Source organism: Nerophis lumbriciformis, linkage group LG06, assembly GCF_033978685.3.
Source record: "Nerophis lumbriciformis linkage group LG06, RoL_Nlum_v2.1, whole genome shotgun sequence".
In the NCBI taxonomy this organism is placed as follows: Eukaryota; Metazoa; Chordata; class Actinopteri; order Syngnathiformes; family Syngnathidae; genus Nerophis; species Nerophis lumbriciformis.
In genome coordinates this window covers 43269539-43294812 of record NC_084553.2, presented here as the reverse complement: position 1 = coordinate 43294812, position 25274 = coordinate 43269539, and the positions used below count along the sequence as shown (strand labels likewise).

Here is a 25274-nt window from a genome sequence, read left to right as displayed (position 1 = left end):
TGGAGATTGTGATGTATCATGTTGTATGATTGCATGTTCGAAATAAACTCAAACTCAAACTCAAAGAGTTTGCAGAGATGGGGCATGGGCGATGCAATCGTCTGGATCTGCAGGTTGTTGACTGTATGCCATACAGTCAACAACCTGCCAGCCGGCTGGAGTGCGTGAAGTCGATGGTGTTGACAACCTCGGACCAACGCTCTCTTCGCTTTTCATCAAGTCGAGCATGCAGTGCAAAAGCATCAGTGCCTGATGCTTCGCCCGGCGGGGCCTTCAGAAAGGCATGGCAGAGGCTCTCACACTTCGCATCCCAGCACGGTCTGTAGGTATTTTTTCGACTGTGTGGGATTGATCTTATAGCTGCTGCAAGGATGGCATGACAAAAGTCCTGGTATGCCTCATCAACAAAGCTAGTATCAGGAGATGGTAAGTCCTGGGCAAGCTAGTTTGTGATGAGGCTATAAAGTTCCCAGTTGGCCTTGCAGAAGTTCCAAAGCTTATGTGGCTCGCTTGGTACTGGGACCATAGTTCTTGAGGCCGTTACAAACAAGGGTCAATGTTGGGACCTTGGAAACTTCTCTAAGACACGTCTGTCAAAGTGTCAGCTATTTAGACCAGTGCTCGCGAAAGCCAATTCTGGATAAGTTCCGTTGTTCCAGTCACCAGAGAAGAAGCTAGGGGCATCCTTGGAGTTATGTAACAATACAAGGATGCTCTTGGTTCCCCAGTCAACCAAACATTCCCCATCTGGACTGGTGAAACTGTAGCCCCAGTTTGTGTGCTGGTAAATGAAGTCGCCAGCATAGATACTGGGGTGTAGAAACACTGCTGGTGTTAGTCGCGATGTCGGTCGCTTTTAGACATTGACCATTTTTACGACATCAATGTCCATGCATAACCATTCAATTGCCAATCCACTTGAATATTGATCGACAATGGTCCATCTAAGCTTCTTATGGACAAACGTGGCAAGTTCTAACTGACAGTATATCTGTCAGTATTGTGAGCAAGCCTCTCAAACAAGACACCCTAGTGGAATGTGACAAGCAACACAAATCCATATCCTGTGATGTACTGTAATCCAATACCGATCAGCAGCTGGTTGACTTTCTATTAGCTGAATCCTTAGTGCTTGATTACAGTGATACCGTTTCATCTGTCAATGTCTCTACTCATTGACAGAGAAAGTAAGGACTTTGTATTAGGTTTTATAGACACACAGGGCTGATCAGATTGAAGCGTTTTTAGAAGCGCTAAAAACTACAACATGGCTGATGTGGTGGTGACGCAGTCGAAGGGTGCTTGGCCTGGAGGAGCGCTTCAGCATATAAATAAGACCGGAAAAGACAGAACGTGGCTTAAAGGTACCGTAATTTTCGGAGTATAAGTCGCTCCGGAGTATAAGTCGCACCGGCCGAAAATGCATAATAAAGAAGAAAAAAAACATATATAAGTCGCACTGGAGTATAAGTCGAATTTTTTTGGAAAATTTATTTGATAAAACCCAACACCAAGAATAGACATTTGAAAGGCAATTTAAAATAAATAAAGAATAGTGAACAACAGGCTGAATAAGTGTACGTTATATGACGCATAAATAACCAACTGAGAACGTGCCTGGTATGTTAACGTAACATATTATGGTAAGAGTCATTCAAATAACTATAACATATAGAACATGCTATACGTTTACCAAACAATCGGTCTCTCTTAATTGCTAAATCCGATGAAATCCTATACGTCTAGTCTCTTATGTGAATGAGCTAAATAATATTATTTGATATTTTACGGTAGTGTGTTAATAATTTCACACATAAGTTGCTCCTGAGTATAAGTCGCACCCCCGGCCAAACTATGAAAAAAACTGCGATTTATAGTCCGAAAAATACGGTAGTCCGTAAAACAAAATGTATGAACAATTTGGACCAAAGCACCACCATTAGATGTTGTGTAGACCACAAGGGAGTGTTTCAATATAGGGAAAAAAATCAGAATATGAGCCCTTTAAGCTGCTACGCCTCATCTGAAATCTTCTGGCACCTCGCAGGAGAAAACTGCCTCTCAATTGAAAAACTAAAACCTGATTGAGAACATTGTAATCAACTATATGTGCACATCTGCCAATATCGCTTCGAGAACCAGCATCCTCTGCAATGGATGTTTGTTTTTGGTTTGTTTTGTTGCAGTCACAAATGTCAGGGGATAAATATCCCTGTTGTGAAAAATATAAATGTCCATTGCATTGGGTATCACATAACAATTCATTAAAAATTTTTATTTAAGTCCAGTGATGTCAATCCTCATGACTTGAATTATCATGGCTAAAACAAATCCACATTAAAAGCAGCAGTAATAGTATCACAGAATAACCTTAGTGTGGCATGAGTACAAACATGGAGTGTGTGTAGAAAAAAACAGAACAATTGCCCTCGTTAGCAAGCAGATGGCCCTTGTGACGCACATGGTTGTGTGTATGTGTAGAGGGAGCGAGACAGAGAGATGAGTGTGTTTTTGTGTCTATCTCATTTATATTGTTCAGTCCTGTTAGATCAATAGTTAGATTTTTTTTTCCAGTTCAAAATGATGTACCTCAATGATGTTTCTTTCTTTTAAAACAAAAATCTGAAAGGTAAAAATACTTTTTTTTTTTAATGTTTTTTGTTTTTTTCAGATTTTCAGAAATTTCAGAAATAGAAATGGAGGTTTTTTTTGGAGAGTGACACATTTTGTGAACGCCTTTTAATTACATTAAAATGAACTGAAGACTGCAACCTGGGGTAGTATTGTGTGGATGTGGATGTAGTTAAATTTGCCACAATTATTAAGACCGCAAACTACCGTAGTTCAAATTGAATCAACAGCACTTCTGCCAGTTGCAGCCAAATAGTGCTCTCCATTTTGCGTTAACACGGCATGAATCAACATATTCCGAAAAAATCAATCCACTCTGATTCCCATCTCTAGTTGTTGTGCTGTGTATGTATCTGTGTGTGTCACAAAAAGCCACAGACACAGGAGGTAAGAGGACAGACTGACAGACAGATGGATGGGCGAATTCAGTGTCCAAACCCACAGCGGGGTCAACACAGCCGCGACACTCGATCCGGAATGTTCTGAGCATCAGAAATGTGGTTGTTCTTTTCCACATTTCCACTTCTTCATTACTCACACAAATAATGAAGTAAAGTGACATTGGAGTGACTCCAAGTATCAAATGGATGCAGTCTTAGTAGAAGACTAGGCCTTCTGTCAGGATGAGTTATGCAGTCTTTGTTGATAAAATCAAAATAGCAATTGTATTATCCCATTGTGCTGTTCCATTTTTTTCTCCATTCTACTCGCACTGCTGCCTCTAACTAAACACACACCTTTATAATAACACTAGGAGACAGACAGTATTGGCAGAAATATCCCCTTAGGAAGTCACCCGTACTGAGTGTACCTGTGACTGTGTCCTCAAAATATAACATTAATGTGAAGGTGTGCAACCTCACTACTATGTCATTACAGTTGACTGGCAGATGATTCAAAAAGAAGTTTGGACATTTTATTTGCAGAAAAAAGAAACTAGCAGGTTTTTTTTTCATTATTGAGAAAAAAAATGCCTTTTTTTCGGGCCACTGTCGAGTACAGATCAAGTACTGAGATTATATACCTATGACAAATAGAGATGAACATTTTGTTAAGTGATTATTGCGACCAACATCACAATGGATATTAATATTTTATTAATCAAAATTCACACTTTGACCGTGGTCCTCTTTGTAGCTGCAAAAATATCTTGATGGCTGTCATTCAATTGGCTCTATCATGTTTTATTTCAGCAAAACTACAAACCCCGTTTCCATATGAGTTGGGAAATTGTGTTAGATGTAAATATAAACGGAATACAATGATTTGCAAATCATTTTCAACCCATATTCAGTTGAATATGCTACAAAGACAACATATTTGATGTTCAAACTGATAAACTTTTTTTTTTGCAAATAATCATTAACTTTAGAATTTGATGCCAGCAACACGTGACAAAAAAGTTGGGAAAGGTGGCAATAAATATTGATAAAGTTGAGGAATGCTCATCAAACACTTATTTGGAACATCCTACAGGTGTGCAGGATAATTGGGAACAGGTGGGTGCCATGATTGGGTATAAAAACAGCTTCCCAAAAAATGTTCAGTCTTTCACAAGAAAGGATTGGGCGAGGTACACCCCTTTGTCCACAACTGCGTGAGCAAATAGTCAAACAGTTTAAGAACAACGTTTCTCAAAGTGCAATTGCAAGAAATTTAGGGATTTCAACATCTACGGTCCATAATATCATCAAAAGGTTCAGAGAATCTGGAGAAATCACTCTACGTAAGCGGCATGGCCGGAAACCAACATTGAATGACTGTGACCTTCGATCCCTCAGACGGCACTGTATCAAAAACCGACATCAATCTCTAAAGGATATCACCACATGGGCTCAGAAACACTTCAGAAAACCACTGTCACTAAATACAGTTCGTCGCGACATCTGTAAGTGCAAGTTAAAGCTCTACTATGCAAAGCAAAAGCCATTTATCAACAACATCCAGAAACGCCGCCGGCTTCTCTGGGTCCGAGATCATCTAAGATGGACTGATGCAAAGTGGGAAAAGTGCTCTGTGGTCTGAAGAGTCCACATTTCAAATTGTTTTTGGAAATATTCGACATCGTGTCATCCGGACCAAAGGGGAAGCGAACCATCCAGACTGTTATCGACGCAAAGTTCAAAAGCCAGCATCTGTGATGGTATGGGGGTGCAGTAGTGCCCAAGGCATGGGTATCTTACACATCTGTGAAAGCACCATTAATGCTGAAAGGTACATACAGGTTTTGGAACAACATGTGCTGCCATCTAAGCGCCGTCTTTTTCATGTACACCCCTGCTTATTTCAGCAAGACAATGCCAAGCCACATTCAGCACGTGTTACAACAGCGTGGCTTTTTTTTTTAAAAGAGTGTGGGCACTTTCCTGGTCCGCCTGCAGTCCAGACCTGTCTCCCATCGAAAATGTGTGCCGCATTATGAAGCGTAAAATACGACAGCGGAGACCCCGTACTGTTGAACGACTGAAGCTCTACATAAAACAAGAATGGGAAAGAATTCCACTTTCAAAGCTTCAACAATTAGTTTCCTCAGTTCCCAATCGTTTATTGAGTGTTGTTAAAAGAAAAGGTGATGTAACACAGTGGTGAACATGCCTTTTCCCAACTACTTTGGCACGTGTTGCAGCCATGAAATTCTAAGTTAATTATTATTTGCAAAAAAAAATAAAGTTTATGAGTTTGAACATCAAACATCTTGTCTTTGTAGTGCATTCAATTGAATATGGGTTGAAAAGGATTTGCAAATCATTGTGTTCCATTTATATTTACATCTAACACAATTTCCCAACTCATATAGAAACGGGGTTTGTAAATGCCATACTGTTCATTGCAGACATATGGATTTAACTTCTTTGATTTGGCTAACATCTCATCAGTTATACATAATATATAATAACTTTCACCTTTCATTGTGAGGAAAACAAAATAATCCACCACGTTAAAAGCCACAGTTTCATGCACAAAATTAAAACGTGTCACCTTCTGGTAGTTTAAAGTTAGGGGAAGCAATAAGAAACAATACACTGACTGAAATGTTATCATAAACCAAATACTGATTATTTCTTTAAAATTGGACCCAGTTGAACATGTTCTTTTAATAAAATACTCCTTCAGCCTCAAGTTGAGTATAAGAGCAAATTTGCATTATTTTCCTCTTGTCCAAAACAACAGCTCGTGTCCCAACCATTCTCCCCGACTCTGTTCCGATTGGTCAGGGTTGGACGGTCACCTCCAGCTGGCTCCCTCTCAAGTTGCACAGACATGCTTACTACGGTTTGGATACACAATTCTTACATTCGAAAATACAATTTCTGGCTCCGATTTTTAAGACAAAGGGACCAACGGTACTAAGAAGCAAACTTCCTAAAGCCGTGACGCAATAAATTTTACAAGCTCACATAGAAATCTTGTGAAGTCCCCATACCCGACCTTTCAGGAAATACTTTTTCTTCATATTGTTTCAGAAAACTATTACACTATACACAAATACAAAAAATATCAAAAAGTTGTATTGAATGACAAGAAAACTTGAAGCTGGTATGTCAGAAATAGGTGGCTGCCTAGGTGGCGCTTGCATTTGAATGAGCTGCAATCCGCCCTCTTTTTGGTCTAATCTTGTAAGCTACGCCCCACTTACACACACGCATGCAATATAAGGATAAAGTTACAGTATGTTGCAAAAGCAGTGTTTGGAAAAGCCTATGATTTAATTCACTGGTTCAACAGGAATATAGCAACCACCATAAAAGCTTTAAAAAAAAGTTATTGTAACCGGCACTACACACTTTTTCGGAGTAGCCAAACCTGTGATCCGCACAATTTAAACATTTACTTAAATCTGAAATGTAGGATAGGACCCTTTTAAACATAAATTCCAATGTATTTGTGTCAAGCCATGTTTTCTAGTTGTGTATCTGTTAAAGTTTGTGTGCATTTTTAAAACGTGTGATCGTGGATTTGGTCCACTATAATTAGTCTGTTCGTTGTTCAGCGATTGCTGTTGACGTCACATATTGGAACACAAAAGTGTTTTTAGTTGTTTTTGCAGGTCTGTGTGTACATCAAAATTACAGAAACAACAGTAGCGCTTTTACTGGTTGCTGGTCATAATTTAAGCTCTAAGATCAATCATTCGGTAATAGATTCATAGGGCAAAACTCCTGATTAGCTACCTTGAAAAGCATGCAAATGAAATAAATATGTTTCCATAAAATACAGCCGCAGCTCACTGAAGCACAACGACAAACATTCACTGCTGTTTTCCTCTTGAGTAAAGTGGAAATAGGACATTGTGTCATCTTTCCATACCATGAAGGTCTCACAGAGGGAAATTATTGGCACAGACTGGGAAACCGAGGAAACCCTTGCCAGTCCTCCTCAAGACAGGAAGATGGAAAGGGCTTGATGAACAAGCATGCACTAAATCCAAACCACACTCGGATTTATCATGTCTTAATTTTCCAAAGACCAGACATTAACTGCTCCTGTTTCCAGTCAAACAAAAAATGTCATAGTTCCACTAACCCAACAATTAGGACATACCATTTGACATCTTTTAAAGCAGTACAAATGTATAGAATGAACGCAATGTGCGAATGTGTTAAACGTTTTGGAGTGAGTCACCTGGTTGCATGCCAATGTGGTCAATGTGGGAAGATGTGCACTGATGATTTTCAACCTTTGTTGCTCGTCTTTTGAATAAGTGTTTCTTCTCCAACAGTGATTAGATGCAATAATTAGCTGTCATGACGAATACAAAAACAACAACAGATTTTCATTAAATACTTAAAAGACATTTAAAAAAAACACTTGTTGGTACACTGCCAAAACTGACATCCAAGCAAAGTTAAATAATCACGGTATGACAGAACAACGTTTTACTTGCCAATTTATTTTGAAAGTTAAAATTGATTGATTTAGGATTGGCTTCAATGAGCCGTGATCTGCTCTCACTGGATTGGTTCGCAGTCGCGTGCGAAGCGACTGAGATGAGAATCAGTTCTTCTAAGTTGAAGTTCATGATTCCCAGGATTAAGTGTCATTTCCATGTCGGAGATGAGAACTTGCCTCAAGTAAAGGAGTTTAAGTACCTTGGAGTCTTGTTCACATGTGAGGGAAAAGTGGATTGTGAATCGAGAGGTGGGATGGGTGCAGACTCTGCATCGGTCCATCGTGGTAAAGATGGAGCTGAGACGTAACCTAAAGTTTTACATTCCTACTCTCACCAGTGGTCATGAACTTTAGGTAGAGACCGAAAAAAGACGATCGTGGGTAGAAGTGGCCTAAAACAGTTTTCTTAGTAAGGTGGCGTGGCTTTCCCGAGGAGATAGGGTAAGAGGCTCTATCATTGGAGAGGAACTCGGAGTAAATCCGCTGCTCTTTTAGATCGAGAGGAGCCAGATGAGGTGGCCCAAATGACTGCCCATCAGACGCCTCCTTGGAGAGGTGTTCAGGACACGTCCGGTCATTAGGAGGTCTCGGGGTTGACCCAGAACACAAAAAGACAGTGACTGTTTCCATGCATTAAATTAGTCTGATATCTCAAATAGTTAATTTTTGTGTGTTTTCACACCTTCGTGTGAAATCCCAGTGTCCATGCACACTTTCTAATGCGACTATTGGTCATACGCCAATAGTCGCATATAATACAAATGGGGGCGCTTATTTCCTTTTAGCACAGATAAATGTATTGCTTTTCTGGTTGACTATGAAGTCACACCAAAACAAGGCATTTTTGCGACTCCTTACAAGTCAACAGCTTAACTCTGTTGTACCTGATGTCCGATGTAATATTTGCACAGATTACAAATAGTACGCTTCTAATGGCTACGCTTATGTTAAATAGCAAGAATCAATCAAGAAATTGTCAAAGATTGCGCCACGAACATGACGCTACTACCAAGAAGGTCTTGGAAGGGATAGAGGTCCGAAGTGAAGAAAGACTGGCGTGAGAGAGTTGTTCCGAAGGAATTTTCGGACGGAGAATCATGGAAACAAAACTTTCAAAAAGGCTTTGTGGATTCACGAAAGGAGTTTTAAATCCGAAGGAAAAGACTGTTTGAGTCTCGATACCGCTCCAGAGGGTTGGTGGGTTGCTATTGTTCTGGACAAGCTCTCCATTTGTGTAATACAGAGTTGTTGCTTATCAGTTTCGAGTGCACAAATGCACCATGAAGAGGTTTGCGTACGCTTTCTTTTTTGCCTTTAATATACCTGCTTCTCTTCCATTGCACTCGTTTTTGTCCGGGAGTCTGAACAAAGCTGCATTTTCCTTGCCTTCGCTACCTTTTTAAGTCAATCTCGTTTCTATTTTTCCCCCATTGGTGCAGTTCAAAATGTTCCATTATTTTAATTTGTGAAGCAAATAAAGTATCATCTTAATTTCAGTTGTTGCCTGTTTTGATTAAATGGTATCTGCTCTTGGTTGATATCCTGCGCCTTGAGACTGTCTCATGCGCCATACGAAGGGTCCCATCCAGCAGCACACACCCACTCGAGAGATCTGGTTTCCGTTTGCATAATCCAGGTGTGTTAGTGCATTCTCAAAAGCCAAACATGATCAGGTTATGGTGTTTCCATGGGTTGTCGGATACTTCTTTAGAGCCAAACTATTTGAGAAAAAAGGCTAATTTAGTGCATGGAAACGTAGTCAGTGTCTCTCAGCTAGCCTGGGAACGCCTCAGGATCCCTCGGGAGGAGCTGGACAGAGTAGCCGGGAAGAAATGCTTAAGCTGCTGCCCCCACAACCGACCTCGGATAAGCGAAAGGAGGTAGATTTCAGATAAGCATTCTTGTTTGAATGTTGGTTTAAAAAATAAATAAATAAATATTTTTACAGAATTTTGTGACGCGCAAGTTGTACAGAATCATTTAAATACGACAATAACATTGAAAAAATATGAAATTATAGTACAATTATATGGTCCAGTTTCCCCACAGACTTTTTGGTTAAAACTAAACCTGCAGCTCCAACCAAAAACAGCAGTATTTTAGTCGCAGTGTACAGTAGCTAATCTGTTGCAAAGTAAAAGCTTGGTAAACACTGAATGAAAAGATCTTTGCTTAAAATGGCAGGAGGCCCAATTTATCAGCGTGAAACTAGCTTAACTTCTGGTGATTCACAAAGATGAGCAACTTCTGCTGAGAACTCGTCAAACTGACTTTTAAGATCTTTTTTTCTCCCAACGTTGTTGGCATTTTGCTTCACGTTTTCCCCTCTTTGTTGGCCGTCACCAAAGTACGTCAATGCAGAGTCTTGCAGGTGGAAAGTCTTCTGAGATATTTCCTTCTATTTTTGCAGACAAATCAAGCCTCGGTTGTTCAAAGGTTTTCCATTGTGGTCTTTGATTTCCTGTGCCATCATACTGTTTTTCTGCCTCATACTTTTTGGAATGTGTCATGCAGGAATCGTGATTGTTGCTGAGATTGATCTAAGTCTGGGTGTAGCTGACCTTAGTGACAATTGGAAGTCTGTATTTTCTGAGAGTATTTTTACAAGCAGGGAGGCCCCCTCTGTCAGTCATCTGTAAAGGATCTCCCTTCGGCTGAGGCATAATGAGACACGGGGAACCATCTTTGTGTGCAATGTACCAGTAAATATGAGACAGCAAAGCAACAGTAAAATGAAACTCAGCTCTCGCTCACACTTGTGGTTTTTCATCTCAAATTTCTGTTGGTGGTGTTAAACATCATCGGCAAATAACTAAGCTAGCAAATTCATGTGCCGCCATAGCCCCTTGATGTTGCTATTATTTTGAAGTAGGGTTGCGCGATATAAACCATAAACAATATACATTATTTCAATTTTGCTGGTGACAGAGCTTTTAATTCTGTTATATAGTGATAATACATTTTGATGGTGACACATTAGCTGTGTCCATGTGACATGTAGCGCAATGTAACGTCCTTGCTGGCTAACGTCTCTCCACAGTGCAAAGCCACTTCCAAGTCAGAAATCCTCGCCTCCATTGCGGAAAATAAACTGTTTTTTTTTTTTACACTGGAGGTCAAAGAATAGCTCAACTTTCTACGCTACACACCGTAAGAGGATACAATTAGTCATGCTAACCACCAAGTTAGCATGTAAGCAGATGATACCAAGTATAGTTTCAGCATATTGTCGATACTACAGTGATTAGATCAATATTTTTTTATCATCACCAAATTGTTTTATTTATTGTTTACAAACACAGGAAATGTGTCTCTGAGCACAGGAGGGCTATAAGGGCAAAAACCAAAGGATTTAAATGTAATCTTTCAATGATGTTGAAAATTTTAAGTCTCAGATCAACATCGGTATGACCAATACTGTCCCTGTAACTACTTGGTATTAGATTGATACTCAAATTTGTAGTATTACTCAAAACTAATGTTAAGTACCAAAACAGCAGAAGAGTAAGTGCTTATGACAATTTTAACAGAAGTGTAGACAGAAGAATCTTACAACAGAAAGTAACCAGATAATGACAGTATATTAGCATGTCAACGAATAAATACAACCGGAAATTAGGTTCCTTTGCAACCTATTCTGAAATGGTACTATTGTTATTTACATACCAAATAATATATAATATATACTGACTGTGTATATAGAGTGTATATAGAAGGTGCCGGTTCTCAGGAGGTTGTAGTCAGATATTAAATTATTAAAATATATTATATATATTAAAATATTTTGCACAGAGTCCAGGAAACATGATTTCATCACCCGTGCGTAAAAATGCAACGCCCAACAACCACTACACAAAAACCAACTCCTTTAAGTCAAGTACTTCATGTCCTGTTATAAAATAAGAATGGGTAATCTCCCGGATTGCAAACATCAAATATTGGCAGCTCTGAACATGTGTCGGGCACTTTTTATAGTATCAAAATATGGGTTGGTCGACATAAGCAGGAGCGACTTAAGCGTGTTCAACGGTAGTTTAAAATGAATAGACTTCAGTGTTTTCCACAGACCGGCAATCAATTTGTGGCGGAGGGGGCTTGTCTAGGGTTTAGAGGGGGTGTGGACGGGGCGACGTCAAAATGCCATAATTATATCAGAATCATCTTTACTGGCCAAGTATGTAACACATAAAGGAATTTGTCTTAGTGCTGTGCTGCCTTTGTACAATGCAAGACACAAGTAAAAAACGCAACGACGACGAGAGGGCGCTGTACCGTGGCGGCCTTCTGCAAACACAAGGACATAAAATACATTAAAAGAGCACAGAGCTGATACAACAAGCTGCCACTTCCGAGGCGCTATTTCTACATACAGCTGCAAAAGTAAAACAACTAAAAACAAAACAAAAATAACAGTAACTAATATATGTAGCGCACATACTGTACGATTGTGCACAAACTAAATCCAAAATTCCGGGACGGCAGAATAACATAAATAATAAACCAGAGCTGTAGAAAGTAATAAAATAAGAAGCAAAAATTGACAAAACACAGCAAAGAAAAGTATATGTTGATACTAATAACACATTCGTCTGACTAGCATTTTTTGAAAACAAAAGACATGTGTCATAGCCAATTATGCAAATTATCGTACATGCGATACAAAAGCTATGGAAGACTTTTTCAAACCTCAAACTCTAATTTCAAAACAAATAACGTAGTCAATGTTTTGTGGAACATAACTCGCAAAAGATGGCAGCCCATACATCACCTGGGTGTAAAGTGTTACCTTTCTAAATTTTTTTTTTTTTTTTTTTACATAAGTACATGAATGTATGAGAAGCACTGGACTTCATTTAAACATGTAAATGTCATCAGTTCAGGGGAAAACCTGTCACAGAGTGTTTTTACCAGCACGCAAGGTGAATCATAAATCTTTGTAATGGCTCACGCCTCTAGGTGTCTGACCCTTATGACCTTTTTGATCACTTGGTTAAACTGTTTTGGTGATGCTGCATTGCAGACGCCCACTTGTTTCTTAGGCCTGTAACGCTTTAATGTTAATATACGATAGGGTCACTGAAAATACTCGGCCTGTTGATCGATGCAGTTTGTTTGTAGCAAAGTTGGTGCCCTGTTGATGAGCGCTTCGTTGCATGTTTAATTCACTTGAGGCAATGAAGTCGTGTTTAATATAAGAAAAGGGTCGCGAGCTGGAGAAGTGTGAGAGTGTGGTTGTGTTGACACGGGGAAGGAAGAGCCTCCCACGCCAACAGGATGACGTGACTGATGGTGGCCACGCACAACAAGCATATGCATGCCAAGAAGGAAATGAGGAGGTGAAAAAGACGCAAGGCAAATTATTGATGTTATTTGCAGCATCGCAAAACCTAATCGGCGCCTCATTTCTTTTACCATAATAATAATAACAAGGCTTTATTTGTGGGATTCCCTAAAAGTTTAAATATAAGGTCACGTGTTTATTAATTTTGGAACACTTTGGGTTAAACAATACAAATGTGCTGTTAGTCTTTACATTTCTAATTTAATCGTGTGATTAATCACATTTTATAGTTTTAGCATTTTACAGCACAATTCAATTGTGACTTTTTGACACTTGCTGGAAATGTCTTGGAAGTTTTAATATATTATTGGACGAAATCCTTTGTTTTTTGTATTTTTACTTTTTAAATAAGATTTTTAGTTACAATATTAGTTGATATACTTATTGATACATAAGTACATATTATAATTACAATATAATTAATGAATTATAGTCAATTGCATAATTATTGTATTTCTTTGCAATAATGCATTTGTAATTTATCAATTTAATTGCGTTTGTATAATTATTCATACATGTATATATCTAGTATAATTGTTCAATTATAATTAATAATTGTATTACTAGTTTCTATGTAGACATTAACATTGTTAATGTATTCATTTATTCAATATGTATTAAATGAAATGTTTCGATTAAAAGTGTTTTGTAAGAAATACCAACGGCGAACAACCGTTATTGTCGTCATATTTTTTTAACCCGAGAGTATATCAGGGACTTTTTTATCTTTTCAGGTATATATATGCTCTATTTTTTGCCATAACGTTAGTTGTGTTACTCTGAATTGAACATTTTTTCAAATGGAAAACTGTATTATTTTTATTTCAGATTCTTTCATATATAATAATACACTGGGAAATTATTTAGCCCAGTTCAGAGCGCATGGGCAAAAAAAGTCCTCAGGGAGTTAAGAGTGTATACAATATTTAGGATTCATATTTTTATATGTTTTATTAGTAAAAATCTAATTTGATCAAATGGGCATCGAAAGGGTTACATACAAAATACATTAAAAAAAATTAAATTGTTGCAGTCCTGTTCTTATGTGTTTGGCATTAACTGCTGCAGGGACAAAAGATGGAAATTAGCTACTGGTTACAATCTTGCATACTTATATTTGTGTGTTCATCAATATGCGTTGTCACTGTTTTAAGAATAGAGTCAAAGGCATGTGAAATCCGCATTTTTAAAGATTAATTTTCGCGTCAAAATATTACTTTCGCTTTTTTTTAAATGAAATATCAATACAAATACGATCCAAACAAAATGTGTTGAACGCTCGCCTCAGCCACTCAGTGTGCCTAAACGCCATACTGAGTTGCATTATTGGGAGAAGATCAGGGGCACCGAAACAAGGAAGCTAGCTTACTTGTTGTTGCCTCCATTTGCTCTGCGAGCCACAACGTTGACGGCTGTCTACTTTGCTGCTAATCATATTTGGATGATTTACAATCCAAAAACTGCTAGTTACGAACCAGATGGAGTTCTGGAGTATTTATTAGTAGCCAGCAAGAAGATATGTTTTTGACGTGACGGATGTAAACTGAGTTCTCAACACCAGAAGCATATTATCTGAGGGGGAATGGCTACAGGATAGTTGCCAAATGGGAAATGTTCTTTGCATGCATGTTATAGAATTTTACATTGTATTTTCAATGATAATAATGTTAGTAAATTATCTACTAAAAAAATCCTAAAAATGTTGTGGTACAAATGTCAAAAATATAGAATATGTAGAAATGCGCTCAATAGCAGTAAATGTACCATTCTTGACTATAGACCGCACTGGAATATAAGCCGCACCCATTAAATTTTAGAATAAATATTTTTCCCCCATATATTAGCCGCACTGGACTATAAGTTGTGGATGTATATGTGGTGAAATGAGTTATTTACATAGAGATATGTTGTAAATGTTTATTTACATACCTTAATTATTTCCAAACAGTGTCTGTAACACAGCAGTAAAACGGTTGATCAAATAAAACATAAGTCATCTTCATGGACCCGCTCGCTCTCCAATCAGCTAAACAGACTCAATAACTCCATGGTTACATTTTGGTAAATTTTGTGAAACTGAAACAATGCAAAAAGAATGCCATTGTAAATTAATAATACCAACACAGACACTCGTAGACATGTTAGCATATTAGCTAATGCTAATGGCGCTAGCTTCCTTACATTACAATAGCATGCACAATTATGCATGAAAACACTCTTACAGACATCACTGTAGGAAGTATACATTGTTTTAGTCAAATTGTGAAACTTACAAACGTTGCTTGGATTGATGAATAAAGAATACTTACGAGTAGAAATGCAATGGACCATTTTACTTTCGGTTTAAGGCAAAACAGGAAGTACATTTTCAACTGGCAGCACCTGGAATGAGCGAACTCGTCCAAGAGATGGTGCTGTTGCACAAACAATTACACACCATTTCAGTTCCCTGCTAGGGTTTAATGAAAACTATTGAATGCAAAACATTACGGCAATTAGAAAAAAATAAATCCATAAACTAGCTGCACTGTTTTACAAGTCGCAGGGTTCAAAGTGTAGGAAAAAAGTAGCGGCTTATAGTCCGGAATTTACTTTAGTCTTGATTTTCAACATTTTCTTTTGGAGTTTGCATGGCAGCACTTTGTGCTGATAGAAATGTTCCTCTTTTTTTCTCATAAAGTGCTAACATCCCTGAAAATTACTGTACATGTTAACTATGTTTTATCTAATGCCCCAGCCTTTTTACATTTATTAAATGGATAACCAATTTGATGCCAATTTTTTTTTAAATTAAAAAAACGGATATAATTAGGTCAAATGGGCATTCAAAGGGTTAAAAAAGAACTGAAGTTCATTGAGAGATTTGAGAAAAAAGAAAAAAAAGTAGGAAAAATATGAATCCAAAAATGAGTAAACACTCCTCTTATCCTTGAGGACCTTCTGGTTGTTGGGCTACTTAACTGCTATCTAATGATGTCTGCACTAAAGGGTTAAACATTACTTCCAGCCTGCAGCTTGTCTTTGAGGAATGAAGTGTTTGGAATTCCAGCCAAATGAGTAAATATGGTTCCTTGTGTGCTAAAGGGTAAAGGGAAGAAGTCCATTGTACTGTTACATATGTCACATGCACGTGTGATGTGCAGGCGTGTGTGGGCTTGTTTTCTCCACGCCGCAGAAACACACACTTGGATTTTTTTCGAGTGACGTTAGAGTGAAGGAAGGCCAGAAGAACGTGTGCGTTCCTCCCAGGGTTGCACAAGTGGACAGGCGACAGGAGTCAGGTTTGCTCTGTGGACCCGGCACGTGTCCGCTTACCAAACCAGTCGGTCTGGCGTGACAGCAGACGTGAGAAACGCACAACGTGTGAAATAGACAAACACTCAACGTATGCAGCAGGAAACGCAAATATGACAGTTTGATTGTGAGCAGGTGAGGGATCATGTTTGTTTTACTTCAGGGGTGTCCAAATTTATTTTTTTCTTGGGGGCCGCATTGGGCTAAAAAAAAAAATTATAAATAAATGTTATTACTATGATGGATATATAATCAATATAATGGATATATAATTGGATATTAAGAGTATGTGAAAGTTTGACTCTGACCTTGTTTACATCCGCAACGACCTTCTTAAAGTTTTTTTGTAATCAATCAGAAATATCAAGCAGCTAAAATGCGCCAAACATGGTTAAGTGTGGAGTGTTTTACATCATCCACTCCATTGGATTTAAATGGGTGTAATTTAGACATTTTTGATGGCGTTTGGACGTCTTTCATTATATCCACAATGTTCAGTGAGCAGGTTGTGTTATGTAGACTGGACTCTCACACTATTATGTTAGATCCACTATGGACTGGACTCTCACACTATTATGTTAGATCCACTATGGACTGGACTCTCACACTATTATGTTAGATCCACTATGGACTGGACTCTCACACTATTATGTTAGATCCACTATGGACTGGACTCTCATACTATTATGTTAGATCCACTATGGACTGGACTCTCACACTATTATGTTAGATCCACTATGGACTGGACTCTCACACTATTATGTTAGATCCACTATGGACTGGACTCTCACACTATTATGTTAGATCCACTATGGACTGGACTCTCACACTATTATGTTTGATCCACTATGGACTGGACTCTCACACTATTATGTTAGATCCACTATGGACTGGACTCTCACACTATTATGTTAGATCCACTATGGACTGGACTCTCACACTATTATGTTAGATCCACTATGGACTGGACTCTCACACTATTATGTTAGATCCACTATGGACTGGACTCTCACACTATTATGTTAGATCCACTATGGACTGGACTCTCACACTATTATGTTAGATCCACTATGGACTGGACTCTCACACTATTATGTTAGATCCACTATGGACTGGACTCTCACACTATTATGTTAGATCCACTATGGACTGGACTCTCACACTATTATGTTAGATCCACTATGGACTGGACTCTCACACTATTATGTTAGATCCACTATGGACTGGACTCTCACACTATTATGTTAGATCCACTATGGACTGGACTCTCATACTATTATGTTAGATCCACTATGGACTGGACTCTCACACTATTATGTTAGATCCACTATGGACTGGACTCTCACACTATTATGTTAGATCCACTATGGACTGGACTCTCACACTATTATGTTAGATCCACGATGGACTGGACTCTCACACTGTTATGTTAGATGCACTATGAACTGGACTCTCACACTATTATGTTAGATCCACTATGGACTGGACTCTCACACTATTATGTTAGATCCACTATGGACTGGACTCTCACAATATTATGTTAGATCCACTATGAACTGGACTCTCACACTATTATGTTAGATCCACTATGGACTGGACTCTCACAATATTATGTTAGATCCACTATGAACTGGACTCTCACACTATTATGTTAGATGCACTATGAACTGGACTCTCACACTATTATGTTAGATCCACTATGGACTGGACTCTCACAATATTATGTTAGATCCACTATGGACTGGACTCTCATACTATTATGTTAAATCCACTATGGACTGGACTCTCACACTATTATGTTAGATCCACTATGGACTGGACTCTCACAATATTATGTTAGATCCACTATGGACTGGACTCTCAGAATATTATGTTAGATCCACTATGGACTGGACTCTCACAATATTATGTTAGATCCACTATGGACTGGACTCTCAGACTATTATGTTAGATCCACTGGACTGGACTCTCACACTATTATGTTAGATCCACTATGGACTGGACTCTCACAATATTATGTTAGATCCACTATGAACTGGACTCTCACACTATTATGTTAGATGCACTATGAACTGGACTCTCACACTATTATGTTAGATCCACTATGGACTGGACTCTCACAATATTATGTTAGATCCACTATGGACTGGACTCTCATACTATTATGTTAAATCCACTATGGACTGGACTCTCACACTATTATGTTAGATCCACTATGGACTGGACTCTCACAATATTATGTTAGATCCACTATGGACTGGACTCTCAGAATATTATGTTAGATCCACTATGGACTGGACTCTCACAATATTATGTTAGATCCACTATGGACTGGACTCTCAGACTATTATGTTAGATCCACTGGACTGGACTCTCACACTATTATGTTAGATCCACTATGGACTGGACTCTCACACTATTATGCTAGATCCACTCGACGTCCATTGCATCGGTCGCCCGGGGTAGTTGTAAAAAAATTCAACCCATTGGGTTGTGTTTTTTCTTGCCTTGATGTGGGATCTGAGCCGAGGATGTCATTGTGGCTTGTGCAGCCCTTCGAGACACTTGTGATTTAGGGCTATATAAGTAAACTTTGATTGTTTGATTGATTGATGTGTGACCATGTTTGGGGTTTTTTTGCACCATGACTAGGGAAGGTTGTTTGGATTGTGTCATTTAAATAAACGCTGTGCTTTTATTTCAAAGTAATTTTCAAGGGTTAGTGATCTGATTTACTCAGATTGTCCACAGGCAGCAAATATGTAGCATTCAGAGACCATCTGGTATTTAAGATGAATTTGAAAGCACTCTGCGATGCTTTGTTGAACTCATGCAACTCACGGGCCAAATTGAAGACGCTGGCGGGCCGCAGTTTGGACACCCGTGTTTTACTTCAACTACTGAGCAGTGCAACCACGTGACTTCTCTCAGCCAGTCAATGAAGTTCAACATTCGAATGAACTATATTGATGAGGGACTTTAACAGTGTTCTGTGGACAACTGTTGTCATTTGGACAACATTTTTTTTTTTTTTTCCCAACTAAAATTGTTGAAATATTAGTTGAAGAAGGATTCCTGGAACTTTGTCACAGCAATACACGCAAGATGGTACAACATTTAGTAGCCAAGGTCCCAGAATTCGCTCAAAGAGTACCACAAGAACAATATTATGTACAGTACATGATGATTTCAATAGAATAAGATATAACTACAGTAGTCTAGATATATAATAGCATAGGTTAATAGGAATACATTATGAGTAGACAGTAGTACATATTTACTAGCATTTCACAGTATTTTTTACACAATATACTGTAAGCCAAATGTACTGTAACATTACACCAAATGAAACATTTTCATGAAACTCACTGTACCTTTCAGTTTTAAAATAAAACTATATTATTGTATTCCTGTTAGCATTTAGGATAGATTGGTCGGATCTAGTCTTAGACTTAGATCATCCAGATCTTGTCTTAGACTTAGATTGGTCAGATCTAGTCTTAGACTTACATTTTTCAGATCTAGTCTTAGACTTAGATTGTCCAGATCTTGTCTTAGACTTAAATTGTCCAGATCTAGTTTTAGACTTAGATTGGTCAAATCTAGTTTTAGACTTAGATTGTCCAGATCTAGTCTTAGACTTAAATTGTCCAGATCTAGTTTTAGACTTAGATTGGTCAGATCTAGTTTTAGACTTAGATTGTCCAGATCTAGTCTTAGACTTAAATTGGTCAGATCTGGTCTTAGACTTCGATTGGCCAGATCTAGTCTTAGACTTAGATTGTCCAGATCTAGTTTTAGACTTAGATTGATCAGATCTAGTCTTAGACTTAGATTGGCCAGATCTATTCTTAGACTTAGATTGTCCAGATCTAGTCTCGCGCCTGGTGCCAAAACCTCAGTAGGCTTCATCAGTTATTACCGGTACTCATAGACTTAGATTGGTCAGATCTAGTCTTAGACTTAGATTAGCCAGATCTAGTTTTAGACTTAGATTGGCTAGATCTAGTCTTAGACTTAGATTGGTCATACCTAGTCTTAGACTTAGATTGGTCATACCCAGTCTTAGACTTAGATTGGCCAGATATAGTCTTAGACTTAGATTGTCCAGATCGAGTCTTAGACTTAAATTGTCCAGATCTAGTCTCAGACTTAGATTGTCCAGATCGAGTCTTAGACTTAGATTGTCCAGATCGAGTCTTAGACTTAAATTGTCCAGATCTAGTCTTAGCCTTAGATTGTCCAGATCGAGTCTTAGACTTAGATTGTCCAGATCAAGTCTTAGACTTAAATTGTCCAGATCTAGTCTTAGACTTAGATTGGTCAGATCTAGTCTTAGACTTAGATTGGCCAGATCAAGTCTTCGACATAGATTGTCCAGATCTAGTCTTAGACTTAGATTGGCCCGATCTAGCCTAGCGCATGGTGCCAAAACCTCAGTAGGCTTCAGTTCATGCTTATAGACTTAGATTAGTCAGATTTAGTCTTAGACTTGGATTGACCAGCGGGTGCACTCGAGCGGAAGGCGGGATACACTCTGGACAAGTCACCACCTCTTCGCAGCCAAGAGAGTAATACAAGTCTAAAATTACAATATATAGTTGTAATTTTATTTTATTGAACTATCAAATTATAATTGTGAAGTTAAAGCATTTACTTTATTGTAATTAACCGTAAAATCACAGTTCTGCAGTTACAGTAAACTGCTGTCCAGATATTTCACAGTAAATGTTACTGTGAGAGCAATGCAGTTATTAGTCAGTAATTTGCTGTGAATTTACAATGAACATTTGAAAAGTGTACAATAAAAAAGATTGTGATCTAGGATGTGAAAACAATGACTGCAAATAAAAGCTCACTTTTGCATATTTGGGACTTTAAGCAGTTAAGTTCTGAGAATCATATATAAAGTTACATTTTATGAGAGAGGAATATCAGAATATTACAAGGATAAATCATAATGAGGGGAAAAATATGACTAGAAAAAAAAATCAAGAATGAAGTCGTTTTGTGAGAGCACATTTAAAAATGTAACGACAGGAAGAAGTGAGAATTTAGTTGAAATATTAGAATAAAGTCATAAAAATCAAGTAGAACCTCTTGAATATTACAACATAAAGTCATAGATAGAAAAGTTATTCACTAAGTTGTCATAGCAGCACACATGACATGGAACCAAATTTAATACCTGATCTCCCAAATGTAGTCCAGTGAGTAACACAATGTCATCATTTCAATAGAATATCTTTAGAAATAGCATAGTTTTATAAGAATAGATTATAAATAGAATATAATAGATTGTGATCTTGTAGTGCAAAAAGAATGTAAAAAAAACGACAGCAAATCAAAGCTGATCACAGTTGGGATTATCAATAGTAACGTTGGGAAAACCAAGAAAAAAAAAAAAAATATCAGACTTTTACAAGGTAGGATCAATCATAACGAGGGGAAAAAAACATTACTTGACAAGAAAAATAATTTTCACAAAGTTTTGTACACATTATATCCTGCCGCGTTATGGATTTTAGCAGGTAATGACGTAAACACGGTCTTACATAACACACATGCATTAGCTTGGTGTGTTGTTAGCTAATGATGACCAGATGCTAATGTTGGTTATGATTGAATGTTTATTCTGTCATAACTTCATGACTTCTAATTGTTAGTTGCTTCTCTTGGACTGACTTTGTGGGCGTGTGCTGGCGTGGACAAGACAAGCATGAACGCCAAACTAAAATATCATTTCTAATACTTGGTACTTGTGAAAAATATAGACACTTTAGAAAATAAATGTGTTTTTTTTTTTTTTCAAACCACTAATGGTGTTTTATTTTTGGTTTAAAAATGTAACTTTGAGTAAGTTGAAAACATCTCCTTTGAATAATTAAAGTAATTTGCCACAATACATGTGTAATATTACGTGATTAAAGCTGGGATAAAAAAAAAAAAATCGAGCTCCTAATTATATGTAAAAAATTATATACTACAATATTACAATAAATCATATTTTTAAAATAATTAAACAAGAAAACATGATAATATAATTGTACTCTTGCAGAGAATACATCACAATATTAACATTTAAAAGAGTTGTCAAGTTATGAGAGAACATTAACTTGACATAACTTTTTGCTTGAACAATTCTCACTTCATTCTCATCATTTGGATATTTTTTCCTTGTAGTTTTTTTTTCTCCTTTCCTTTCTTCATGTTGCTCAAACAGTCGTTGAGGTCGATGAATTTACAAGAAATTTTAGGATAAGACACGTGATAATTGATCATAAAAATATAATTTTTCCATGAAGTGAGTTAGAGTTGTTTATTGAGTATGTCACAGTCAGTTCCACATCATACATGTAGTACATACATATCTCCAGAGAGCAGTCTTGTGCTCAATGGCAATATATTTCACGGGAAAAAAAAAATGTAATTAAGAAAATTTCATAAAACATACCTCAAAAGGGTATACACTTTTTGAATCCCCCCCTTTTTCACATAGTTACTTAAACTAATATCCAGTTTCCTCTGAACCACATTTAATCACATTCTTGTATTCTAAATGATGTTTATTTACAGCTTTGTTATATCTCTTTATGTGGAATAAAATCACATAAAGTCTAATTATTTGTGCAGAAAAGCTCAACTTGGGTATATCTAATCTAATATTAAAAATAATGACAGAGATCAATTATTTGTGCAGAACAGCTACAAGAAACAAAGTGACTCCAGACCACCCTCTGCTGGTCCCACACGTGTACTGCAGCTGTGCTCCTGACTCCCATGCTTAGTAACGCTTGTGTGTCTTCTTCCCGACAGTGAACGAGATCATCGGCCGGGACATGTCGCAGACCCCCAGCACTCACGGCCCCGCCCAGACCGCACACAGCCAGTCCTAGCCGTGGACCAGCCAGGTCCCGCTGGTGGACGCGAAGGGTCATGAGGTCATGAAGCGGCTTCAAGGTGCGCCAGTCAGCCGGACTGATGAGAAGTCCAACAAGATCGGCGGACTTCATTTCCCACAATGCAAGGCAAACATCAGCAAGATAAGACTTCTCACCAAAATCTGAACCGTCCTGCTTTCATCACAAACTCCTGTGAAATTTACACTCATTTAAAAAAAAAAAAGAAATCAACATCCTCTCTTTTGGAAATTTTTTTACTGCTGGAATTATCGACGCCCAACCTGCAACATTCCACAACTAACGTAAGTCTCTGGATTTCATGTCCCTTCATTACACCCCATAATAACTGCCTTATTACTATTATTATTATTATTATTATGAGCATGTAGCAGCCCCCCCCCCACCCCCCTTTCTCCTAAATGGCTTCTCTTCTCCGTGCAATATTGCAGGAATCCCCAAACATCCCTGCCTGCTGTGCCTTATCGATATTAACTTTGTCCAAGTATTTTTATACCTTTTCATAAGCTACTCCAAAAATATTAATAATAATAAAACAGACAACATGAAGGATGTGACAGAATCTTCATCAAAAATAAAACAACCTTTTAAAAAGTATTCTTCAGTGTTGACACGACTTTGACTTATTTGGTAGAAGACACTGTCCTCTATAGAAATGTCAGATTCATATTTATGCATTTCTTATTCACAAATATGAATATAAGTTACAGTATGAAATGAGAATACAATTTTCATTTTGCAAGAATAAAATGCAGTCCCAATACTACAAGATTAAACATTTTGCCAGAATTAATTTAAAATGTTATACATTTTATTTGTTTTGTTTCGGATTATAAAATGTTTGAAAAATATATGTATATTAAATAAAATATCTACACACATTACATCATAAGGAATAAAATATTTAGTGGGAATATACATGATCAACATTCTACAAACAATTAGGAATATCATGTCAAATAAGTTAAATGTTACTTGAGGAATTTATAAATATATAGTAAGAATATAACAAAATATATTTTAATAAAATATGAAAATAAAATCAAAATGTTAAAAGATTAAAGTCTTCATATTTGTAAGAATATTACAAAATATAAAGAGTTAATATTGTTTTAAAGTTGTCATTTTGCATACACATAAAAACAACTAAAGTATAATGAAAATAAAATAATTTAGCAAAAGTGTAATATTTTGTGTGACCAAGTCATCCATCCAAGTCAATATGAGAAATTATTGAAAAAAGTTAGAATAAATTAATAATTTGGCATTAGATATTTGATCATTTTGACTTGGAATATCATGGTGGTGTAACATGAGGGAAACGTTTGAATATAACGTGAATAGAGTTGAAATATTACAACAAAGTCATCATTTTAGCTCAAATTTGCAATATTGGTTAATATTCTGAAGGGACAAAAGTGAGATCATGAAAGAAAAATTGCAAAATGATGAGCATAAAATAAAAAATTTACAAGAATAATAATCTGTGAATAATTGGCCTTTTTGTCCACATGTACGGTAAGTACATGTGGACAAAAAGGCCAATTATGAGAAAAGGCACAATTATGTGAGGAGAGTGAAAATGTTGCAATATTTGTACAACTTTGGAATTTTGATTTTAAATAAGTCATAAAGTTTTGAGAATAAGTTGTGATCTTCCAATAATAAAATACTCTATAGTTATATTTCGTGATTAAAGTTCAAATAACACATTTGAAATTTGGATATATTATTTTTAGAAAATAGTTATAAAGTTATGAGGATGAAATATTTTAACAGAATAAAATCTTAATATTCCATAAATAAAGTTTAAATATAACGTTAACATGTTTGAAAGAAACGAAAAAAAAAATCATTCAGTCTTTTACGAGAAAATGTTTTAATTTTCTAAAAATAAAATGTAAGTATTACGTGAAAATAGTTGATTGGTTGAAATATGACAATATTTTTTTGGGGAAAACCAAAAAATATATACTTTACTTTTCACAAGTTGTAAGTTTTTATTGTCGAAAAATGTTAACCTATTTTATGAAATATATTTAAAAAAAATATTCTTCAAAAAATCTTTATTCTTTATTCTATATCTCTTTATTCTCATAAAGTTTTATTCCAAAAATCCTAATGTACATAACATTAAGATTTTATTCTTGTAAAAGGATGTTATCCTCATAAATTTAATTATATGATTATAATTTAAA

General features: G+C 36.9%; 1 protein-coding gene across 2 annotated transcripts in view; it reads left to right on the top strand.

Annotated features, from left to right (window-relative positions):
• nfatc3a (nuclear factor of activated T cells 3a) overlaps positions 1–24564 on the top strand; it is a 109174-nt gene extending 84610 nt beyond the window's left edge. For both annotated transcript variants that reach the window (XM_061964384.2, XM_061964383.2), the window contains one exon: positions 22973–24564. In XM_061964384.2, the coding sequence (XP_061820368.1) occupies positions 22973–23052 (80 nt within the window). In that variant the 3' untranslated portion in view covers positions 23053–24564. The remainder of the gene's footprint in view (positions 1–22972) is intronic.
• Positions 24565–25274: the final 710 nt, after the last annotated feature.